General features: G+C 27.1%; 10 protein-coding genes across 10 annotated transcripts, besides 7 other annotated features; 5 read left to right on the top strand and 5 right to left on the bottom strand.

Annotated features, from left to right (window-relative positions):
• Nucleotides 1-33: 33 nt before the first annotated feature.
• On the bottom strand, nt 34-1,448 carry TA09200 (leucine carboxyl methyltransferase, putative; the record flags this gene model as incomplete). Its single annotated transcript, XM_947716.1, has 9 exons — nt 34-264; nt 294-387; nt 417-478; nt 511-558; nt 589-648; nt 679-807; nt 966-1,237; nt 1,268-1,353; nt 1,387-1,448. The coding sequence occupies 9 exons, from the start codon at nt 1,446-1,448 to the stop codon at nt 34-36; spliced, it is 1,044 nt and encodes a 347-aa protein (XP_952809.1).
• A 374-nt stretch (nt 1,449-1,822) lies between these two features.
• TA09195 (leucine carboxyl methyltransferase, putative) lies at nt 1,823-3,289 on the bottom strand (the record flags this gene model as incomplete). Its single annotated transcript, XM_947715.1, has 8 exons — nt 1,823-2,243; nt 2,274-2,335; nt 2,363-2,410; nt 2,531-2,594; nt 2,624-2,688; nt 2,792-3,069; nt 3,101-3,186; nt 3,216-3,289. The coding sequence occupies 8 exons, from the start codon at nt 3,287-3,289 to the stop codon at nt 1,823-1,825; spliced, it is 1,098 nt and encodes a 365-aa protein (XP_952808.1).
• Nucleotides 3,290-3,433: 144 nt separating this feature from the next.
• TA09190 (leucine carboxylmethyl transferase, putative) lies at nt 3,434-5,007 on the bottom strand (the record flags this gene model as incomplete). Its single annotated transcript, XM_947714.1, has 9 exons — nt 3,434-3,736; nt 3,788-3,878; nt 4,001-4,062; nt 4,105-4,152; nt 4,273-4,336; nt 4,367-4,431; nt 4,501-4,778; nt 4,817-4,902; nt 4,934-5,007. The coding sequence occupies 9 exons, from the start codon at nt 5,005-5,007 to the stop codon at nt 3,434-3,436; spliced, it is 1,071 nt and encodes a 356-aa protein (XP_952807.1).
• A 146-nt stretch (nt 5,008-5,153) lies between these two features.
• Nucleotides 5,154-7,594, bottom strand: TA09185 (structure-specific recognition protein (SSRP) 1, putative; the record flags this gene model as incomplete). Its single annotated transcript, XM_947713.1, has 11 exons — nt 5,154-5,182; nt 5,275-5,413; nt 5,524-5,656; nt 5,686-5,777; nt 5,829-5,923; nt 5,975-6,115; nt 6,147-6,369; nt 6,751-7,074; nt 7,112-7,230; nt 7,296-7,410; nt 7,532-7,594. 11 exons carry the CDS (start codon nt 7,592-7,594, stop codon nt 5,154-5,156), a joined length of 1,473 nt encoding a protein of 490 aa, XP_952806.1.
• Nucleotides 7,595-7,811: 217 nt separating this feature from the next.
• On the bottom strand, nt 7,812-8,565 carry TA09180 (60S ribosomal L1/L10a protein, putative; the record flags this gene model as incomplete). Its single annotated transcript, XM_947712.1, has 2 exons — nt 7,812-8,319; nt 8,504-8,565. The coding sequence occupies 2 exons, from the start codon at nt 8,563-8,565 to the stop codon at nt 7,812-7,814; spliced, it is 570 nt and encodes a 189-aa protein (XP_952805.1).
• A 1,022-nt stretch (nt 8,566-9,587) lies between these two features.
• TA09175 (uncharacterized protein) lies at nt 9,588-10,070 on the top strand (the record flags this gene model as incomplete). The annotated part of the gene is made up of 3 exons (XM_947711.1): nt 9,588-9,663; nt 9,762-9,925; nt 10,059-10,070. 3 exons carry the CDS (start codon nt 9,588-9,590, stop codon nt 10,068-10,070), a joined length of 252 nt encoding a protein of 83 aa, XP_952804.1.
• A 135-nt stretch (nt 10,071-10,205) lies between these two features.
• On the top strand, nt 10,206-12,017 carry TA09170 (uncharacterized protein; the record flags this gene model as incomplete). The annotated part of the gene is made up of 1 exon (XM_947710.1): nt 10,206-12,017. One exon carries the CDS (start codon nt 10,206-10,208, stop codon nt 12,015-12,017), a length of 1,812 nt encoding a protein of 603 aa, XP_952803.1.
• A 627-nt stretch (nt 12,018-12,644) lies between these two features.
• Nucleotides 12,645-14,252, top strand: TA09165 (serine/threonine protein kinase, putative; the record flags this gene model as incomplete). The annotated part of the gene is made up of 3 exons (XM_947709.1): nt 12,645-13,060; nt 13,301-13,566; nt 13,783-14,252. The coding sequence occupies 3 exons, from the start codon at nt 12,645-12,647 to the stop codon at nt 14,250-14,252; spliced, it is 1,152 nt and encodes a 383-aa protein (XP_952802.1).
• Nucleotides 14,253-14,327: 75 nt separating this feature from the next.
• TA09160 (uncharacterized protein) lies at nt 14,328-14,904 on the top strand (the record flags this gene model as incomplete). Its single annotated transcript, XM_947708.1, has 3 exons — nt 14,328-14,473; nt 14,579-14,615; nt 14,749-14,904. 3 exons carry the CDS (start codon nt 14,328-14,330, stop codon nt 14,902-14,904), a joined length of 339 nt encoding a protein of 112 aa, XP_952801.1.
• Nucleotides 14,815-14,883: a sequence feature (1 probable transmembrane helix predicted for TA09160 by TMHMM2.0 at aa 84-106).
• Nucleotides 14,905-15,018: 114 nt separating the features above from the next.
• Nucleotides 15,019-18,104, top strand: TA09155 (uncharacterized protein; the record flags this gene model as incomplete). Its single annotated transcript, XM_947707.1, has 3 exons — nt 15,019-16,204; nt 16,570-17,265; nt 17,749-18,104. 3 exons carry the CDS (start codon nt 15,019-15,021, stop codon nt 18,102-18,104), a joined length of 2,238 nt encoding a protein of 745 aa, XP_952800.1.
• Nucleotides 15,097-15,165: a sequence feature (6 probable transmembrane helices predicted for TA09155 by TMHMM2.0 at aa 27-49, 514-536, 549-571, 586-608, 637-659 and 674-696).
• Nucleotides 16,923-16,991: a sequence feature (6 probable transmembrane helices predicted for TA09155 by TMHMM2.0 at aa 27-49, 514-536, 549-571, 586-608, 637-659 and 674-696).
• Nucleotides 17,028-17,096: a sequence feature (6 probable transmembrane helices predicted for TA09155 by TMHMM2.0 at aa 27-49, 514-536, 549-571, 586-608, 637-659 and 674-696).
• Nucleotides 17,139-17,207: a sequence feature (6 probable transmembrane helices predicted for TA09155 by TMHMM2.0 at aa 27-49, 514-536, 549-571, 586-608, 637-659 and 674-696).
• Nucleotides 17,775-17,843: a sequence feature (6 probable transmembrane helices predicted for TA09155 by TMHMM2.0 at aa 27-49, 514-536, 549-571, 586-608, 637-659 and 674-696).
• Nucleotides 17,886-17,954: a sequence feature (6 probable transmembrane helices predicted for TA09155 by TMHMM2.0 at aa 27-49, 514-536, 549-571, 586-608, 637-659 and 674-696).
• Nucleotides 18,105-19,584: the final 1,480 nt, after the last annotated feature.

The raw sequence follows: 19,584 nt of genomic DNA, 5'->3' as shown, positions 1-19,584 counted from the left end.
TTACAAATGAATTAGATTAAATTGAGAGTTACATTAGATAACAAATGAATGAAGCATTTTTTTGAAATATTCGACATCTAACTCATCATTTCGAAATCCTAAGTCATATGGTATGAGTTTTGATGTTTCTTTAGATTTATAATTTGACATATCATAGAATTGAATCAAGTTTGAGAGTTTTTCTTTCTGTGTTACTGCCACTCCAATTACTGTATGATTTGGTAAAACTCCAAAGTAGTCGTAATTTTCAAGCTTACTTAGTTTCTAAACAACTTTATCATATTGTAGTGTACCTTAAGTCTCATCCTTTCCTCCTCATCTATGAGCTCATTATATGTAAAACTCATAGGATTAACCATAACATGATCCCATCCCAATTCTTTATATCTAATATACTTGTAATTGTTAGTTGATACCTTTTAGTATGTTTCTCTATTGTATCATACTTTTTAAATGATTTGAACTCGGCTCCAAAATCCTATGAATCCATTAAAATCCAATAATTATTACTTCAAAGAGTTTTGAGTACCATCGTCCAAATGCAGTCCAACTCCCAATCTAATAATTAAATATATTTTTTTTACTTACATAGTCAAGAAAAATGTAAGCGGAAGGTTTTGAAGAAAATGAACTCAAAAACTTTATCACCTAATCAATAATTAGTATATGAGTGTTAACCTTATCTGAAACATCATTTTGAACATAGGTCAGACAGAATTCTGACAAAAAAACAGTTGGGAGTTCTCTCGATAATCCTTTTTCCTCAAGTTTATATACAGATTCCAAATCCTCAAAATTCATGGGTACCTACTCAATCATCAAGACATACTATATAATTAATATATCTAACATAGTAGTGTAAAGGTATAGTAGTGTAAAGGTATAGTAGTGTAAAGGTATAGTAGTGTAAAGGTATAGTAGTGTAAAGGTATAGTAGTGTAAAGGTATAGTACTGTGAAGAATACCATGGTATATTTATCTGAATGTACTAATCCATTAATGATTTTATAGTTTAGAAATGAGAATTCATTAGATTTAGTCAAAAGTTGAGCTTTGTATATTAAGTGGGTATCGAAATCAAGATCAAAACAAAGTACATTATTATATTTACTGAGTAGCCAGAAAGATAAAGTATCAAGGCCGGCTCCAAGATTAACAAATTGAACAGTTTGGTTTGGAAATGATTCAACAAAAAGAGCGATAACACTTCTCAAAGCAGTAACACGCATGTAGATAACTGAAATGGAAAATTAATGTATAAACTTACACATGTCAAGTGATGGAGATTCGTCTGAAGGTGAAGAAAAGACATTAATAGCGTCATCTTTGTAATAGCCCTTGTCAACTGCACTCCTAAATTAATTAAATTTAGAAATGGATAATTACCTCTTAAAGTGAGAAACTGAATGGCTAGTTTTAACCACTTCAGAAGGAGAGTTAGCGATCATTCTAAGTAGACTACTGGCTTTAATTTTCAAACCCAAACAAGGAAGAAGACAAGACAATTAAGAAGACAAAGGAATAACAGTAAAAAATAAGAATAATTGACAAGTAATAGTTTGGAATATTACTTGGAGATTAATTTGATAAAAGTCCCCAATTAAGGAAGATTAAAATTTTTAATAAATTTTTTGAGAAGAAATTTACAAATGAATTTTCCTAATTTTTATTAAATCCTTCTTCAGATTTAAATCTTATTCTTTAACCATTTTACTTAATTTAGGAAACCCCCAAGAACTACCTAATGTCATTTTTACAACATACTTACACATTTAGTTGAAATTAATTATATTAAAATATATAATCTTGGATTTTTTGAGATTCAAGTTTTGACGTTAAACTCGTTGAGAAAACTTGAATTAGAATCAGTTTCTGAACGGTATAAAATTTCCTCTAGATCAACATTTCCAATAAAAATTTTATTAAAACAATTAATATTAAATTCTGTATTATAATCGAATTTTAAACCGAATGGAATATCATATTCACCTCTCACAACATAATTATAGTCATCTACATTAAAAAGTTCCAATACTTTGGATAACTCATGCTTATATAATACAGTGACAAAGAAATGAGAACAGAAGACTCCTAATTCTCTCATATCCTTAAAGTCTTCCAATTCCTGAAAAACATTATCCATATGTAATATTACAATTATTCTCTTTTTCTCTTCCTCTGAAGTGTTCATGTTATAAAACTCGCTATAGCAAACCATCTTCACATTCCAACGTTTACTATATCTAAACGCTCTTATATATTGTTATTAATACCTTTGGATTTGGGATTCTATACTTGGATACTCGAGTGGACCATACACTTTAACACCTGCAGACTAAAGATTAATAGTACAAAGACATACTGAAAGTACTTTGTTATAAAACTTTGTAACTTCTGTAGGAAGTAACATCTAAATCAGTTAATAATTATAAAACTAACAATTTCTGAAACTACAAGAACAGAATCGTCACTTGAAAAATTGTATAAATGGTCAACAAACTACACATTTCAGCTGTTAAATGTAAATTACCTCATTTACATATTCCGATTTTACATACATAAAGACAAATTCCGCCATATATAACGTTGGATATCTAAATAAATTAATGTGTGTAACTATTACTTTGGTGATAATCCAGCATTAATAAGATTATTAAAATCATTAAGATTCGATAAATCAAATGGTACCTAATCAACAGAATTAACATAGTTATGTGTAATCAAATGAGTTAGTTAATATAGTTAATCAACTGTACTTATGTTTAACTGAGTTTAATTAACTGGTTGTTACAATTTTATATCTATTTGATGTTATGAATCCATTTTCCAATTTAAGATCTGGTAAAAGTTGTTTGAAACAGTCATTTTCATATATGATCTTAGATTTAGTTTTCATTTGATCATCAAAATCAGTATCAAAACAAATAACATTAGGATACTTTTTCAGAGCATAGAATGATATGGTATCAAATCCAGCTCCAAGATTAACAAATTGAACAGTTTGGTCTGGAAATGATTCAATGAATTTGTCCAGAACAAGCCGAAAAGCATTAGAACGAACTACATGAACTAAATTAAGATTAATTGGAAGAAAACTAACCAATGGTCATAAGAGTGGCTTGAGATGATGTCTCAACAAATTTGTCAATAAACTCATCTTCGTAGTATCCAAGTTCAACAGCTCTTCTACAGATTTTAAGAACTTTGAGACTTACGCTTTTATAGTTGTTGTTAAATCTGATGTTTTCTGAACCAAACTATTCGAATCCATAGAGAATCCAAAACTCATGAATTCAAGAGGAAATCTAAAATTCAAAATGAATACATTCAAGTAGACTTTACAAGATATAAAATATTTAACTAAAAATCATTTTAATACAAGTAAATTTGGAAATTTGGGAAATTCCGAAATTTTCCCAAATTCTGAATAGAATTACTCTTGTGGGAAATATGTGTAAACAATCAGTAATAATATGAAAAGTTGAAAATAAAGTCGGCAATAATTTAAAAGTTTATTAAACGAATTTTTACTATTATAACTTTGGAAAGATTCTCTTATTTCAGAAGAATATGTGTTTATGTTATTTACATTTATTTTATTATCTTTATGTTTAATTTTCTGACGTAAAAAGTCCAGAAATTCCCAAGGCTGATTGAAATTTTTAGTAGCTATCCCTAGCATCAAGTGACCACAAATGATCCCAAGTTCCTCAACTTCATTGAAACTCTCAAGATTCTAAATTCACCATTTCAATTCTATTCTATACTATTCTATAGTATAGTATACCTGAATTCTTTTCTTCTCTTCTTGATCAAATAATAGCCAGATTATATTCATATTCGTTGATAATACATCATCCCATCCCAACTCCGAATATCTACAACAATATTCATCCAAGAGGTTATTATATACTCCCGTAAGGGATTGTGATATAAGTATCTAATTGATATGTTAAGATTCATAGTTGATAGTGGAAATAGTATGAAAATGGCACCAAACCTATTATTATGTTGTTGTAATGTATTGTAGAGTGTGACTCCCAAAATTCTGAGATTATATTCCTAAAAGCAATACAAAGTTAATTAGTCATAGTGTAAATATACTTTAAAAGTCTGAATGGTCATTTCTCCGAATTTATCATCACAATTAACCTAAATCATATAAAAAGCTTAATACTAACAAATTCCCAATAAATAAGACAAGATGGTGAAGTACAAAATTCTGTTAATTTCTTTATTACCTATTGAAGTATAAAGTTAATTAAGACTCACTGGATCAACTATATTCGGGTCAATATACATAAACACAGCCTCAGCCAAATAAAAAGTTGGATATCTAAATCATATTAATCTATGAAATCATTACTTTGATGATAATCCAGCATTAATAAGATTATTAAAATCATTAATATTCGATAAATCAAATGGTACCTAATCAACTTAATCAACTGCTATGTGTAATTAGATATGTGTAATTATGTGTGAGTAACTGTTTGGTACAATTTTATATCTATTTGAAGATATGAATTCATTTTCCAATTTGAGATCTGGTAAAAGTTGTTTGAAACAGTCATTTTCATAAATGATCTTAGATTTAGTTTTCATTTGATCATCAAAATCAGTATCAAAACAAATAACATTAGGATATTTTTTCAGAGCATAGAATGATATGGTATCAAATCCAGAACCAAGATTAACAAATTGAACAGTTTGGTTAGGAAATGATTGGATGAATTTGTCCAATACTATTCTTATACCCTTGACTCTTATAGTATACACTAATAAAATATTAATAGTAATAATTGAGTATGAATACCTAAGCTTGTAATGGTAATTTGTGGTTTTGGTTGAATGAATTTGTCAATAAATTCATCTTCGTAGTATCCAAGTTCAACAGCATTACTAAAGTGTAATAAGTTTAGGGGGAAATTACCATTTATGTAAAAGTGAACTCTGAGCTGTTTTTTGTACATTAGCCACAAGTTCCCATGGTTCAAATTGAACCATTACAATAAATTATAATTATCTTTAATATATTAATTTATCATATTGGGTAACACATTCATAAATATTAAACATTTATTAACTAATGATATAAACTAATCGTATAAATTAATAATATAAATTAATGATATAAATTAATGGTATAAAATTTATTCTTCTTCTTCGGATTCCTCAGATTCTATAAATTATTAACTCCATATATAACCAAATGACTGGATTAGATATTAACTAAAGTCCTTCTGGACTAGGTATCTAGAATAATTTGAATACCATCTTGAAAATCTTCATCTTCTTCATCATCTTCCTCATTTTCTTCCTCCTCTTGTTCATAATTTGTTTGTTCAACACGTTCTGTTTCTTCACTTGTTTTCACCTTTATATCCTTAGTCATTAAATATTCATTCAAATTCTATATACAATATTAAATATTAATTTACTAGTCAAATATATAGCTAGTGTAAATCTATAGGTAGTGTAAATGGATAGCTTAGTGTAAATCTATAGCTCTGATGATGAAACTTTGAATTCTGTTTTGTCGATATTTGTAAATTCATATTCAATACCACCTCTCATGGATACGAGAATGGCAAAGAAACGGTTTTGTGTAACGACACCAGTTCTACTAAATTCAACACTAACAATGTCCTCAAATCTAAAACACATATATAATAATATTATTACCTGATGAATATTACGGGCTTCACAATGAATAATAATGAACGGTTCAGTGGGAATAAATGACCACTTGTAGCTTTATAAGTACAAGATATTGCCTAAACCATTGTTTATACTAATTACTAATTATTATGAATTAGTTTCGATACGGAATCTCCTTTTTCGGATTTGAAATCGCCAGGAACTACAATTGATCGATTTACTAATGATCCAAATAATCTTGAAACAACATTATACGTTTTTCCTAATCATTCAATGACATAACATTAATTATATTGGGAAGGTAATTTAATACCTTCAAGTACTTTATCAAGTTTATATTGTTTGAGATCATTATCCTGTAGATTGAGATCGACTTTAGTTTCATGATCACTTTCAAATTGCATTACTATATAGGCATAACGTGTTTGTCCTTGTCTCATTGATTGTGATAATCCTATAATACTATTATACCGTAACTCTGATACCAAGAATAAAGTTAATATAAGGACTGTTTGGTTTCGGTAATAGGAACATTCGAATAATGTTAGTGAATAATAGAGTATAATCATAGCTTTTTCCATGAAGTTTAATACTCCGTTTAGTAAACTCAATTTCATAACGTCCTCTAGGAACAATTAATGGTATATCCATCAATAATGCTATCTTCTCACTCTTCATCTCATCCAAACCACTCTTCACCAAAAATGTCTAAAACAATAATAAATCAAGAAAAGTAAATAATAAAACCAAAGAAGTAAATAACTAAGCCCCTTCGGGGAAAGAAACCCCTTTCAGGGGTTAAGTAAGCCCCTAAGGTATATAACTAATGTACTATACTGAGGTATATAACTACTGTAGATAACTCCCTTAAATAGACCCTGGGAAAGGGAGCTAAATATACAATAAATAGACCCTGGGAAAGGGAGCTAATTTTATGGGTATGAAGTGTAATAGGGAAAGGGAGCTAATTCTATGGGTATGAAGTGTACTATGGGAAAGAGAGCTAAAAAAGTGTATAACTAATTATAAGCCCCTTTGGGGTAACTAAGTAGTGATATTGAAGCTGTTGGAGCAAGCACCGTAACGAACCTGTTTAAGATCTTCAAGTTTGATTTCAGCATCTTCAGGATCAAGTTTAGAAGGAACACAGAAACGGATTTCAACTAAATCATCAGAATTGTTAAGTGGATTAGCATTCTTAAGCTCAATAGCAAGATCAGTTTTTGAAGGAATAGTTGCCTGAATAATTGACTGAGCATCAATTTCAAGACCAGAATTATTATTAATCCTCAGTCTGAACGTTGTATTGTCAAACTCATATGTTCCCCAATGCCAACCAGTACATGATACCTCATCTTTATCACATGACATCTTATAATTCTCCTCAAAATGTTTACTCAAATCCAATACATTCTACAGATATTTAACTCCAACATTAAATTATATTAACTATAGTGTCAATATATATTTGATGTGTAATGATTATGTGAACCTTTTCAGTGAATCCATCAAATCTTAAAACTTTGAATTGTTTAGATTCATTTAATTCAATCCTTAATTGATATAAATCTAATAAAATATTTTATTAAATAATGTAATTTTAAATTAATAAAAATATAATAATAAATAAAGACTTGAATTGGTTTTAACGAATGTAATTGAGGAAACATCTGATGATCTGTGTTGTAATACTTCGCCTGTTCTTTTATTCTTCCAACCGAACAGTTCGTTCGATACTTTGAAAGCTCCCTAACACATTATTTATTCAATTCCATTAATTATAGAATTATATAATAATTTTTGTAATAAAACTAGATAATTGTATAATGGAATTAGAAATGTATAATTTAAAATTGTGTAGATGAATTACGAAATCTGGAACATCCGGTCCTTTGATATTTCCAAAAGAAGAGACTGTTCCAAGTGTTGCCATTTAATATAATTTATGAAAAAATATCTAATTTATAAATTTATAGAATTTAATATCTTAAGAATCACACCACAACTTATACTACTATTACACAACTACTATTTTACAACTTCTATTACACAATTACATAAACCTTCAATATATTATAAAATTACATAAACCTTCTATATATTATAAAATTATTATATAATTATTGTAGGTATGAAATTAATTCTATGGATTAACCGTAGATACGTTGTGGTTTACCCATAGTACTTTTAATAGTAAGCCCTTTAACATTATTCCAATTTTTTTTCAATAATGAAACAAGATAATTAACGGATAGAACAATGTTGGCTCTTAATTGTTCTGGACTCATTTCAACATTACCAACAGCAACACCCATACAAAGTACTTTCTTTAACTGGAACTTAACACTAGATCGTAGTTCATTGATTTTATCTTCCATCTTATCAGTATGAAGAAGCTGAGTAGGGAATTTTCCTGCCTTGTTCAGGCCTGGTCCTAAGAAACGGGGAATTTGAGGTAATAATGATTGTGAAGCCAAAAATGCGCTATATTTGTTAGCCAATTTCTTAACTAATGTCTTATTCCTATTAAACTTCTTTAAACCTTCAAGATCAATATAATCTACTCCCAAAGCCTTAGCTTCATCACAATGTACTGCGTCACCAAATACACAAACTTTCATATTCTTCTTTGGTGCATTTTGTAATACTACCGTACCACTAAAACGTTTATCACGCTGAGTATCATAATCTTTCAATGCTACAAAATATTCAACAGACGTATGGATAACTATAGTGGAGTTGGTAAATAACTCTTAGATGTGGAATAAAATTAAATTCTAATATCTAGAATAACTTAGTTAACTAATAATTAAAGTAATTGGTTACAGATTTGTAATTCTACGGTTTCAGTGAAGTTTCTTTTTTTGGTCTTTGAACCTTCCAAAACTGCTGTAACAGCATCATTTAATCTATCCGAAGACAATTTACTATAAACATCATATTAATAATTATAATAATAATATATAATTATAGTATATATAATTATAGTATATATAATTTATTACCTCATAATAAAGATTAAGGTCAGAATAGATTAAAAAATTGGATACGATAATGAATTAAATAAAATAATATAAAAAATAATTAAAGAGAAAGAATCTTGAAAATATTAAGAAAATATATATAAAAATGTATAGAAATATATTAAATCACTACACAACTGTGGGGAAATAGAATCCAACTTAAAACTTAATAATAATAATAATAAACAATCTAATTTATCAAATATATTAATAAATAATAATATAACATTATTATAAATAATTTATTAATTGTAATTTAATTATATTTTTAATATCATCAATATTCAATTTTAATATATATAATTATATTATATTATTATTAAATTAATAATAATATATTATATATTGAAAATAATATATATATTTGTATAATATATAATTGTATTAATGTGTATAGTGTTGTATAATATATGAGAGAGTTTGGAATCTAATGAATTATAGTTATGATATGAGTTATCTCATTTAAATAATAATTTATATATATTGGATCTATAAATAATTATAATATTGTTGATAAATTTTATCTCCCATTTAATTATATAACCCCATTACAAACAATTAACCAGATTATAAATTATTATTATAATTTTTTTACTTTTGGTATCATCGGACATCTTTGTACCCTGTATACTACTCAATACTTTCATATCTACACAAAATGTCAGACGAAGAACTTCAAAGAAAACGACCTCGTGTCTCAGATGGTATAAATATACTATATCTACACATTATTATTATATATTTCCAATATTATTTAATATATTAAATTAATTATTATATAGATTAATATATATAATAGTATTGATAGTATATAGTTAATAGTATAGATACGGTGTATAGTTAATAGTATAGATACGGTGTATAGTTAATAGTATTGATAGTATATAGTTAATAGTATTAATTATGAATGATATAGATGAGCAAGAAGAACCAGAAGATGTAGAAGATGTAGAAAACGTAGAAGATGAGGGTAGTGAAAGTAACTTTTTTAAATCATTTATTCAAATATAAATTTACATTTAATTATTTTAAAATTAAAGTTATAAAATAAATTTTTAAAATTTAAATAATAATTAGCCTCGAGTGAACAACCTAAAAGAAAATCAGCTCGTACTGTAGCTAAGAAAAAGTATTCATCTGAAGAGGAAGAAGAAGAGGAAGATGACGAGGAGGAGGAAGAAGAAGAAGAAGAGGAAGAAGATTCTGATGAATTTGATGAAGCTGATGAAGAAGAATTCGAGGTTCATAAATACATTTACTAAATATAATAGTTAATCATTTAATAGTTAAACAATTAATAGTTAGTCATTCTGGTGTTAGTACATTTGTTTAATAGTTTGTTAGTTTAATTTTCTAGTTAAAAATTTTTTATAGGATGATGATTAAATATTAATTTTTACAATCATTTTGTAATCTAATCCGCATAATCTTCCAATTAATATATTTTTTTCATTATTCATATTTTGTAATTTATATTTAATAATTTGTAATTTTATTTAATATATTTTATAATTTTTATATATGGATGAAAAATTAATAAATTTGATTAATAAAAAATTCCGTTCAAATTTAAGAACTAAATGTTTTATAAATATTTCCAAAGATTCCATAAATTCTAAGGAATCAAATCATCCAGAGAATTCCATCGATTCTAAGGAATCAAATAATCACAATTCAATCGATTCTAAGGAATTAAATCACAAAAATTCCATCGATTCCAGAGAAACTAATAATAAAATAACAAATTCTAAAAGATTTATTGTTTTATTATTAAATAATGATAATTCATTGATATTATTACATTTAATGATACAAAGGAATCTTAGTCGACACTCACCTTCAAAATCATACTATAGTAATACTACTAATAGTACTACTAATATTCCTGGAAGGGGAGCTAATTCTACAGCCATAGAGTGTACTACTAGTAATAATAAGGATACTGGAAAGGGAGCTAATTTTACCGGTATGGAGTGTATTAGTGAGAAAATTTTGAATGAAATTGCTGTTGTAACTAAAACTGGGGAGTCAAGTAATAATATTGAAAGAGTTAGTACTAATGATATTAACGGTAGCAAGGAAGCCCCTATCAGGGCTGGTACTGAGGAATCTGGTGCCGTGGGAGCAAGCACCGTAACGGTGGATATAAAGAATATGTTGGAATCAGATGATCTAATATTAAATACGATAATAAATGTACAAGAATCAAGTTATGATTTTATTAAAAATTCAAATGAATTAATAGAATCTGTTATATCAATTCTAAATAAGTTTACTGCAGTAATAATTACTCATAAATCTGAATCTTTAACAATTTGTTCATACAAACTTAATAATTACCTCACCATCATTAATATTAACTTTTGTTACTTCTTACACTCTGAAATACTAAATACACGTGTTTGTGAAGAATGTCATGAGAAATGTCATGAGTTGAGAGAAAATTATAAAAAATTAAAAAAAAATCCAGATTTGAGTACAATAATTTGGAATAAATTATTATATCATAATATAAATAAATATTTTAAAAGTTTTTCAAATAATATTTATTTACTATTATCTGACTGTGTTGAAGATATATGTAAAATAACTTTATTATTAACTTGTTTAGGATTATCAGAATCTATAATCAATTCAACTTCATATACTAATATTATTAATACTTCCGTTACGGTGACTGGTACTACGGCCAGTAATGGACCTGAGGTTAGTACTAGTACTGAGGATAGTAGTAAGGATAGTGGTACCATTGGAGCAAGCACCGTTACTGAGGGAAAGGGAGCTAATTCTACCCTTATGGAATGTACTATGGGAAAGGGAGCAAATTCTATGGGTCTGAAGTGTACCTCCGGAAAGGGAGCTAATTCTATGACTATAGAGTGTACTAATATAGTTAATGGTATAATTGTATTAAGACCATTAAAGACAATAACACAAGAACAACTTTTATTTTATTCTAAATTCTATAATATCCAAAATACCAAAATACAAAGTAACACTGTGAATAGAAATAACACTGTGAATAGTATTAATGATAAAATGTCTATAACAAAATGTATAAATGATTTAATTTCAGAATTAACAATACAACATAATAATTCACTTTATAATATTGTTAATATTACCAATAAACTTTCTAATCCAAATATCCAAGACGTAAATGAAGAGGAAGAGGAAAAGGAAAATGAGGAAGATCACTCTGATGAAGAGGAAAAGAAAGAATTTGAAATAAATTTAAAAAATTATAAACAAAATCCAGTGAATGGTTATACAAATAAAGTTGTGGATAAAGATGTGGATAAAGATGTATTGAAATATTTTAATGAATTGTGAACATTGAGTCAATTTGTACATAAAGAACACAAATGAACTAATCTTATAACTTTATTATTACATTATTATTCATAATATATATAGCTTCATAATATGCCTTAAGTATAGTAGAATGTGGTCGGTATTATGAAGGAAAGACCTGAATGTAAATTTTGGAATGGACAATTTAGTGGTTTATTAAATATTAATATTGAATTCATTAAACCTAATGAATTTAATAAACTTACTGATCTTATAACCGTTTGGGAAGTTAATCACTAGTATAAAGAAGATATGTAGTTATCTGTATTATTCCAGATTAGTATCAGTGACATATTTATACATTGTTCTATAGGTTATAAGATTAATATCAAAATCAAATGATAATATACAAGAAACTTTTAAATTTCTATCAAGTTATATACTAATAGTTATATACTTAGTTATATACCACTAGTTATGTAGTTAGTTGTATAGTAATAGTTGTATAATGGATTAGGTTGTAATATATTGAATGGAGAGATTGGTAATGAATTTGATGAATGTATTGAGATTGGAATAAATAAAGGAAATGTATTATTTAAAGAGTTGATTCAAATTTCAAATAACTTGAAACTATTTTATAATCAATCAAATTTCTTCACTAGAATGTGTAGACTTAATAAGAAATTAATCAAAAATCGTAAATTAGATAAAATTACTAAAACAAAAATTAAAGATGAAATTAATACTAAACTAGTGGAGAAAGTTGAAAAACCAAATGTTGAAAATAGTAATAAGAAATTAGTGACTGTACATGAGAGAGATGATAAAGTAGTGAGTGGACATGAAAATAAGGAACTAATGAGTGGACATGAGAATAGTTTGAGTAATGAATTAATGAGTGGATATGGATATGTATGTAGAAGTATACAATTTATGATGATAAGAAATTATATGATATTACGTTTAATTAATGAAGGTTCTTCTGGTAAAGTTTATTTGGCTCTTGATGATAAACGGAAATTTTTTGCATTGAAATTTATTAATAAAACTCTTGATTTTCATACATATACTAAAATTAGGTATCCCGTTACGGTGCTTGCTCCAGCAGCTCCAATAACCACTACTTAGTTATCCCCGAAGGGTCTCCCTAACCCCCCGAAGGGTCTTCTATATAGTTCTTTAGTTATATAGTAGTTATATACTTAGGGTAGTTAGTCCCTCAGGGGCTTAGTCAGTAGTTAGTTATATACCTTACGGGGGTACCGCTTGACCAAGCACCGTTACGTAATTACTCAAGTATGTTTGATAAAATATTGTAGAGATGAATTGGAGATAAGTTATAGTGTGAAGCATGAGAATATAGTTGAAACTAATGTGATATTGGAGACAAGACGTAGTTTAGTGTTGGTGATGGAATATTGCTCAGGAGGTGATTTAATTACATTTATTAGAAGAAATGGTTCAATAAGTGAAGAAAGAGCTAGAAATGGATTCAAGATGATTTTAAACGCTATAAAATATCTACACTCACATAATATCTATCATAGAGATATCAAACCTGAAAATCTACTCATTCAATCTAACAGTAAGTTAAGTAGTTAACTAAAATTATGAAAAATTATGAGAAAACAATTAGGAAAATTAACTAAAAATAAATAAAGTCCAAAATTGATCGGGTTAGAGGAAATAAATTTTCCTCTCAATCAATTTTTGCTGCACCCAAATCCTTACCTATTTAGACTACTGTAGACTACTTAACTATACTCCATAACTACTTAACTACTCAATTATTCATCTTTAGAATTGAAATTATGTGATTTTGGAGCATCGATAAGGATTCGGAGTGATGTAAGATTATTTGAGACTGTTGGTACAATGAGTTATGCTGCTCCTGAAGTGTTAGATGGTACATGTGGTTACTATGGTGAGAAGGCTGATGTTTGGAGTCTTGGAGTAGTATTATATGCTATGGTATTTGGACAATTACCATATACTACAAAAGAAGATAATGTCAAATCAGTACTGAACAAAATATTAACTACGAAATTGACATTTCCTAGTAGAAAAAGTATAGAAATTGTTAAATTAATTAAACAAATGTTACAAATCGAACCGAGTAAACGTATATCAATACAACACATCACAACACACCCGTGGATAATTAATAATGAAGAAAATAAGAATATAGAAATTACATCAAATATTAACACAATTAATAGTAATAATGTAAATGGTGAAATATTAAGTATAGTAATGGATAATATAATATAATCTACACCACAAATATTTACACAATTATTTAATATCAATACTAATTTAATAATTAAATATATATTAATAATATTTATGGTGAAAAGTGGAATAAATGTGTTAGGAAAGCAATGGTGGGGAAGGAGTCATTTTAGAATAGGAAGTAGAACACAACCAAGACCAAATAAAGGATTTAAATTATTTACAAATAATTCTATACACAAAACTGTTGAATATTTCAGGTATACAATATTTTAATCATATTATCAACCATTTGTAATTTTTAGTTTACTATTTACTATTTAATTGGTAAAGTTATATGGTTATGGATTTAAAAAATGTTTTAGATGGTGGAAAAGAATACGTAGAGGTAATTTAGCTTTTGTTATTAATTCACTTCATAATGATCCTAAACACACCTGTAACCCTTTACACATTTCATATCTAATTATTTCATAACACTAATTATACTTATATACTTATACGAGTAATAATAGTTAAGTAGTAGAGTAAGTAGTTTAGGAGCAGCAAATTTGAGAGGATTGAGGAAAATTTATTTCCTCTAACCCGATCAATTTTTGACATTTATTTTTTTCTAGCTAATCTAGTTAATTATTATTCATTTTTTAAGTTATTTCTATTGAATATGATATATTTTAGTGTTATCAAGTGATATTGAAAAGTTTGAAAGAGGTGAAATTAAACTTTCTAAACAACATTTAAACACAATTTTCAAATATTTAGGAATCAATATGAATAACAATAATAATAAAAAGTATATTTAATTATGGATACTGATAGTATAAATAGTAATAGTGTAGAATTGGAAATAACAAGTTTAGAAGGTGTAAGTTTAAGAAGAAAGTTTTTTTTTTATTTTTTCCTCTCGGTAGTTTTTGTTTTCTTTTTCATTATTAATTTTCTACCATACAATGATCCTGATAATATTAATTTTTATAATCTATCACTAATTAATTCTTATTATCATGGTACATATTCCATTTGTCTCAACACTTCTAATACTACTACTAAGGATACTACTATGAATACTAACAATACTAATAGTACTGTGGATACTACTATGAATACTAACAATACTAATAGTACTGTGGATACTACTAAGAATACTACTGGTACTAATACTGGTGCCGTTGGACCAAGCACCGTTACTAAGGATACAAAAGAATGTATAGATGGTTTAATGGATATGATAATATTATTGAAAGATGTAAATTTGGATGGTTTTTATAGAATATATGTTGGTTTATTATTTGAAACTGATTATCAAGGTAAATGGTATCAATTTTGGAAAAATAAACATTTCTTCTCCTCTAGGCATAAAAATTCCAATATCATCATCTCATTATCAAATTTAATATATATCGCACCAAATACTTTAAATAGTAGTCTAAATAATATTTATTTCAATGATTTTATACCAAATTTTATTAATACAAATTCAATTAAGGGGAATCTAATTAATAAGGGGAATCCAATTAACAAGGTAAATCTAATTAAGAATGATGGAATATCAATAATAAATAATGGTAAATTAATAAATAGTATAAGATTAAATACTTGGAATGAATTTTCACATTTAGGTAATATACATAATTTTAATCTTATAATAAGATTATTCAATAGTATGAGTATGAGTAATGGTATGGGAACTAGTGATAAGAGTACTAGTGGTATGGATAATCCTATGACTAATCCCACAGTTAGTACTATGGATAGTACTATGGATAGTATGGATAATATGGATAGAAAAATATCGAGTAGAGATTTGGATGAATTTTATTTAATAAATATGAGGAAATATGTACAAAATGAATATGAACATATTGCAAATTTTGATATATCACTTTATAATCCATTTTCTATCTTCTCAACACATAATTTCTTCAATACCAAAACTACTATTGATGATAATATTGATGATATTAATTATCTACTCAATAATAATAATACAGGTAAATTAATACACATATATACTTAAAACCCTAAGTTACGAGTTTACACAAATCTAGTTAGTAAAACCCTAAGTTACGAGTATACACTAAACCCTAAACCCTTATACCCCTAAAATAGCCTTAAATACCTAATATACCCCTTATATACCTTATATAGCCCTAAATACCCCTAAAATAGCCTTAAGTAGTTAATAGGCCTTAATTACCCTTAATTACCCTTAATTAACCTTAATTACCCTTATATACCCCTAATACCCTAAATACCTCTAATAAGCCTTAAATACCCTAATACCCTAAATACCCTTAGATACCCTAAATACCCTTAGATACCTTAGACTACTATATACTTATTAATAATGGTTTAGAAGTGAATAATGTTGAAGTTAAGATTATAGATAATATTAATGGTAATAATAATATATTAATAGATTATTTTAATCCTATACAATTATTACATACTAATACCCATTCCAAACAACCACCCGATAGTCAACATACATCACTGGATAATGAACATACATCTATGAATAATCAACTTAAATCTCCTGATAATCAACTTAAATCTCCTGATAATCAACTTAAATCTCCTGATAATCAACATACATCTATGAATAATCAATATACTACACGGAATTATGAAAAAATAGAAGGAGAATTATATAGTAATGATGTGGATATAAGAATAAAAATGAAATGTATAGAGAAAGATATGAGTATATTATCACGTGGTATAAATATAATATATATATTATATATAATAAAGAGTTTAATAGAAGTATTATTATATAATAAACAATTTAAAGCTATAAATTCACAATCAGAATATAATCGAATAAGTATTATGACAATTAGTTTAATGACATTTCAAGAAGTTTTTGAAATTTTCTTACTCTTGTTTCATTCAAATATTTTCTTTTCCAATTTAATTTATTTTACTCTTGTGCTTTTTTTAAAATTCTTTCTACTTACTGTTATACAACATAGTTTTATTATTCTTATTTGGCGTTCTAGTCATTCTTATCAAATTAGACAAGGATGGAATACATTACAAAAATCTTTTAGTATTTTTTATAGGTACGTTACGGTGTGAGGTCCACGGTGACTAGTCCAACATCAATAGTCTCAATAGCCCCGAAGGGCCTTCTATAGTTATCCTAGTTATCTAGTGTAGTTAGTTATCTCTTAGGGGTACTGCTTGACCAAGCTCCGTAACGGAGCTCTTTAGTTATATACCCTAGGATTACTTAGGTATACACTTTTTAGCTCTCTTTTTTATACTACCAAAAGTGTATATTTAGCTCCCTTTCCCTGGTGTACTTAGTTATATATCCTTATGAAAGTAGTTAGTTATACCCCTTACGGGGTTCCTTAGAGTAGTAGTTATATACCTAATCTATCTTAGTTATTAACACCTGTTTATGGATGATTTAGGTATTATTTTACTTTTATGACCATATTGATAATAATTTGGTATTATTATTATAATAATAAATCAATTGTGGTGTGTGTAGTATATTTAGTTTGGGTACCACAAATAATGTTAGATGTCTGGAATGGACAGAAAAATTCTTTAAACTATTTCTTCATATTGGTAATGATTGTATTGAAAATGTTAGTACCATTTTATATCTTCTATTTCAAAGATAATGTCTTTAATTTTGATCGATTTGATGGTGACAATATTAATACAAATGCTACACTTGTATATATAATATTATTATTATCTTTATTACAAATTGTTATAATTTTAATACAAAGGTTATATGGTGCCAGATATTTATTCAATTGGCCAATATTACCTAAAATTTATTCTTACATGAGACCATGGACTAAAATCATGCAAGATGATTTACAACAATGTAATATTTGTATGTATCAAATTTTATATTCCAATAAGTAAGTTTCACATTACGGTGCTTGCTACAGTAGTATAGAGTATAGTAGTCTAAGAGTAGTTAGATAGTTAGTAGAGTAGTTAGGTAGTTAAGGATTATTTGGGTAGTTAAGGGTAATTTAGGTATATAAGGCTTATTTAAGCCTATTTAGGTAGTTAAGGGTAGTTAAGGTAGTTAAGGGTAGTTAAGGTAGTTAAGGGTTATTTGGTATATAAGGGTTATTTAGGTAGTCTAAGTACTATATGTACTTAGGGGTATATGCTACTTAGGTATATAGTACTCTACCTATTTATTATTCTTTATATTTAGTACTTTCTATATTGTTTATATAATGTTTAGAGATTGGTGTTTAACACCTTGTGATCATATTTTCCATAACAATTGTTTGAAGGAATGGACAACTATAAAAATGGAATGTCCAAATTGTAGAAGACAATTACCACCAATTATACAATAATGTAATCCAAACCATAATTTAGTATTAAATATTAATATAATTTACACATATACAAATATATTAGGGTACTAAGTACAATACGAGTATTAGTATTAGTATATTAGGATACTGAGTACAGTAGGAATAGATAGTAGGTATATTAGGGTACTGTGTACAGTAGGAATAGATAGTAGGTATATTAGGGTACTAAGTACAGTAGGAATAGATTAGTAGATTAGATTTCTATTGTGTGTTGATTATTATTTTGTAGTTTTAATTTTAGTAATTGTAATTTATAATTACACTTTGGAATTTCTTTAATATTAAACATATGATTTATACTCAAATCTATCAACAAATGAGTAATCAAGTAAGGGGTATAACTCCGTTACGGAGCTTGGTCAAGCAGAATAGGATAGCTAAGTACTAAATAACTAATGCTAGGATAACTCATTAGAAGCCCCGAAGGGGCTATATAGCTAAAGGAACCCCTTCGGGGGTTAAGAAGCCCCTTTAAGGGGTAACTAAGTCAGTTGTGGTCGTGTGACCAAGGACCGTAACATACTTGTATTATATTGTAATAAAAGAATAAATTGAGAATCCCAAATTTTAAAACCATCAAATGAAAAAGAAATAAAATTAAAATTCTCAAGTTCAATAAAAGAAAAAATTGGACCACTAAAGAAAATAAATAAATAAAAACTTACGAATGTAATTTTATATATTCCAATTCAAATTCTTTTAAATTTATAATTATCAAATTACCATCATCACAAATTACATAATCTCTCCTAAACTATACTAATCTACTGGTGTAACAAGTGGAGAAATATAACTAATTCACTGGTAAGGTAGGAAAAATATAACTACACCAATGATGGTATAAGTGGGAAATATATAACTAATCTACTGATAGTAGGAAATATATAAGTAATATACAGAATAGAGTTTTAGTGGATTTGAATTGAGTTGTAAAGATTTAATGGAATTAGTAGAATTTTCATTCCAAAGTCTTAAATTCCTATCACGTGATACACTTAAAAATGATA

Source organism: Theileria annulata, chromosome 4 (assembly GCF_000003225.4).
Source record: "Theileria annulata chromosome 4, complete sequence, *** SEQUENCING IN PROGRESS ***".
NCBI lineage: Eukaryota > Apicomplexa > Aconoidasida > Piroplasmida > Theileriidae > Theileria > Theileria annulata.
Note: the sequence above shows the minus strand (reverse complement) of the source record. Positions and strands in the feature narration are given on the sequence as shown.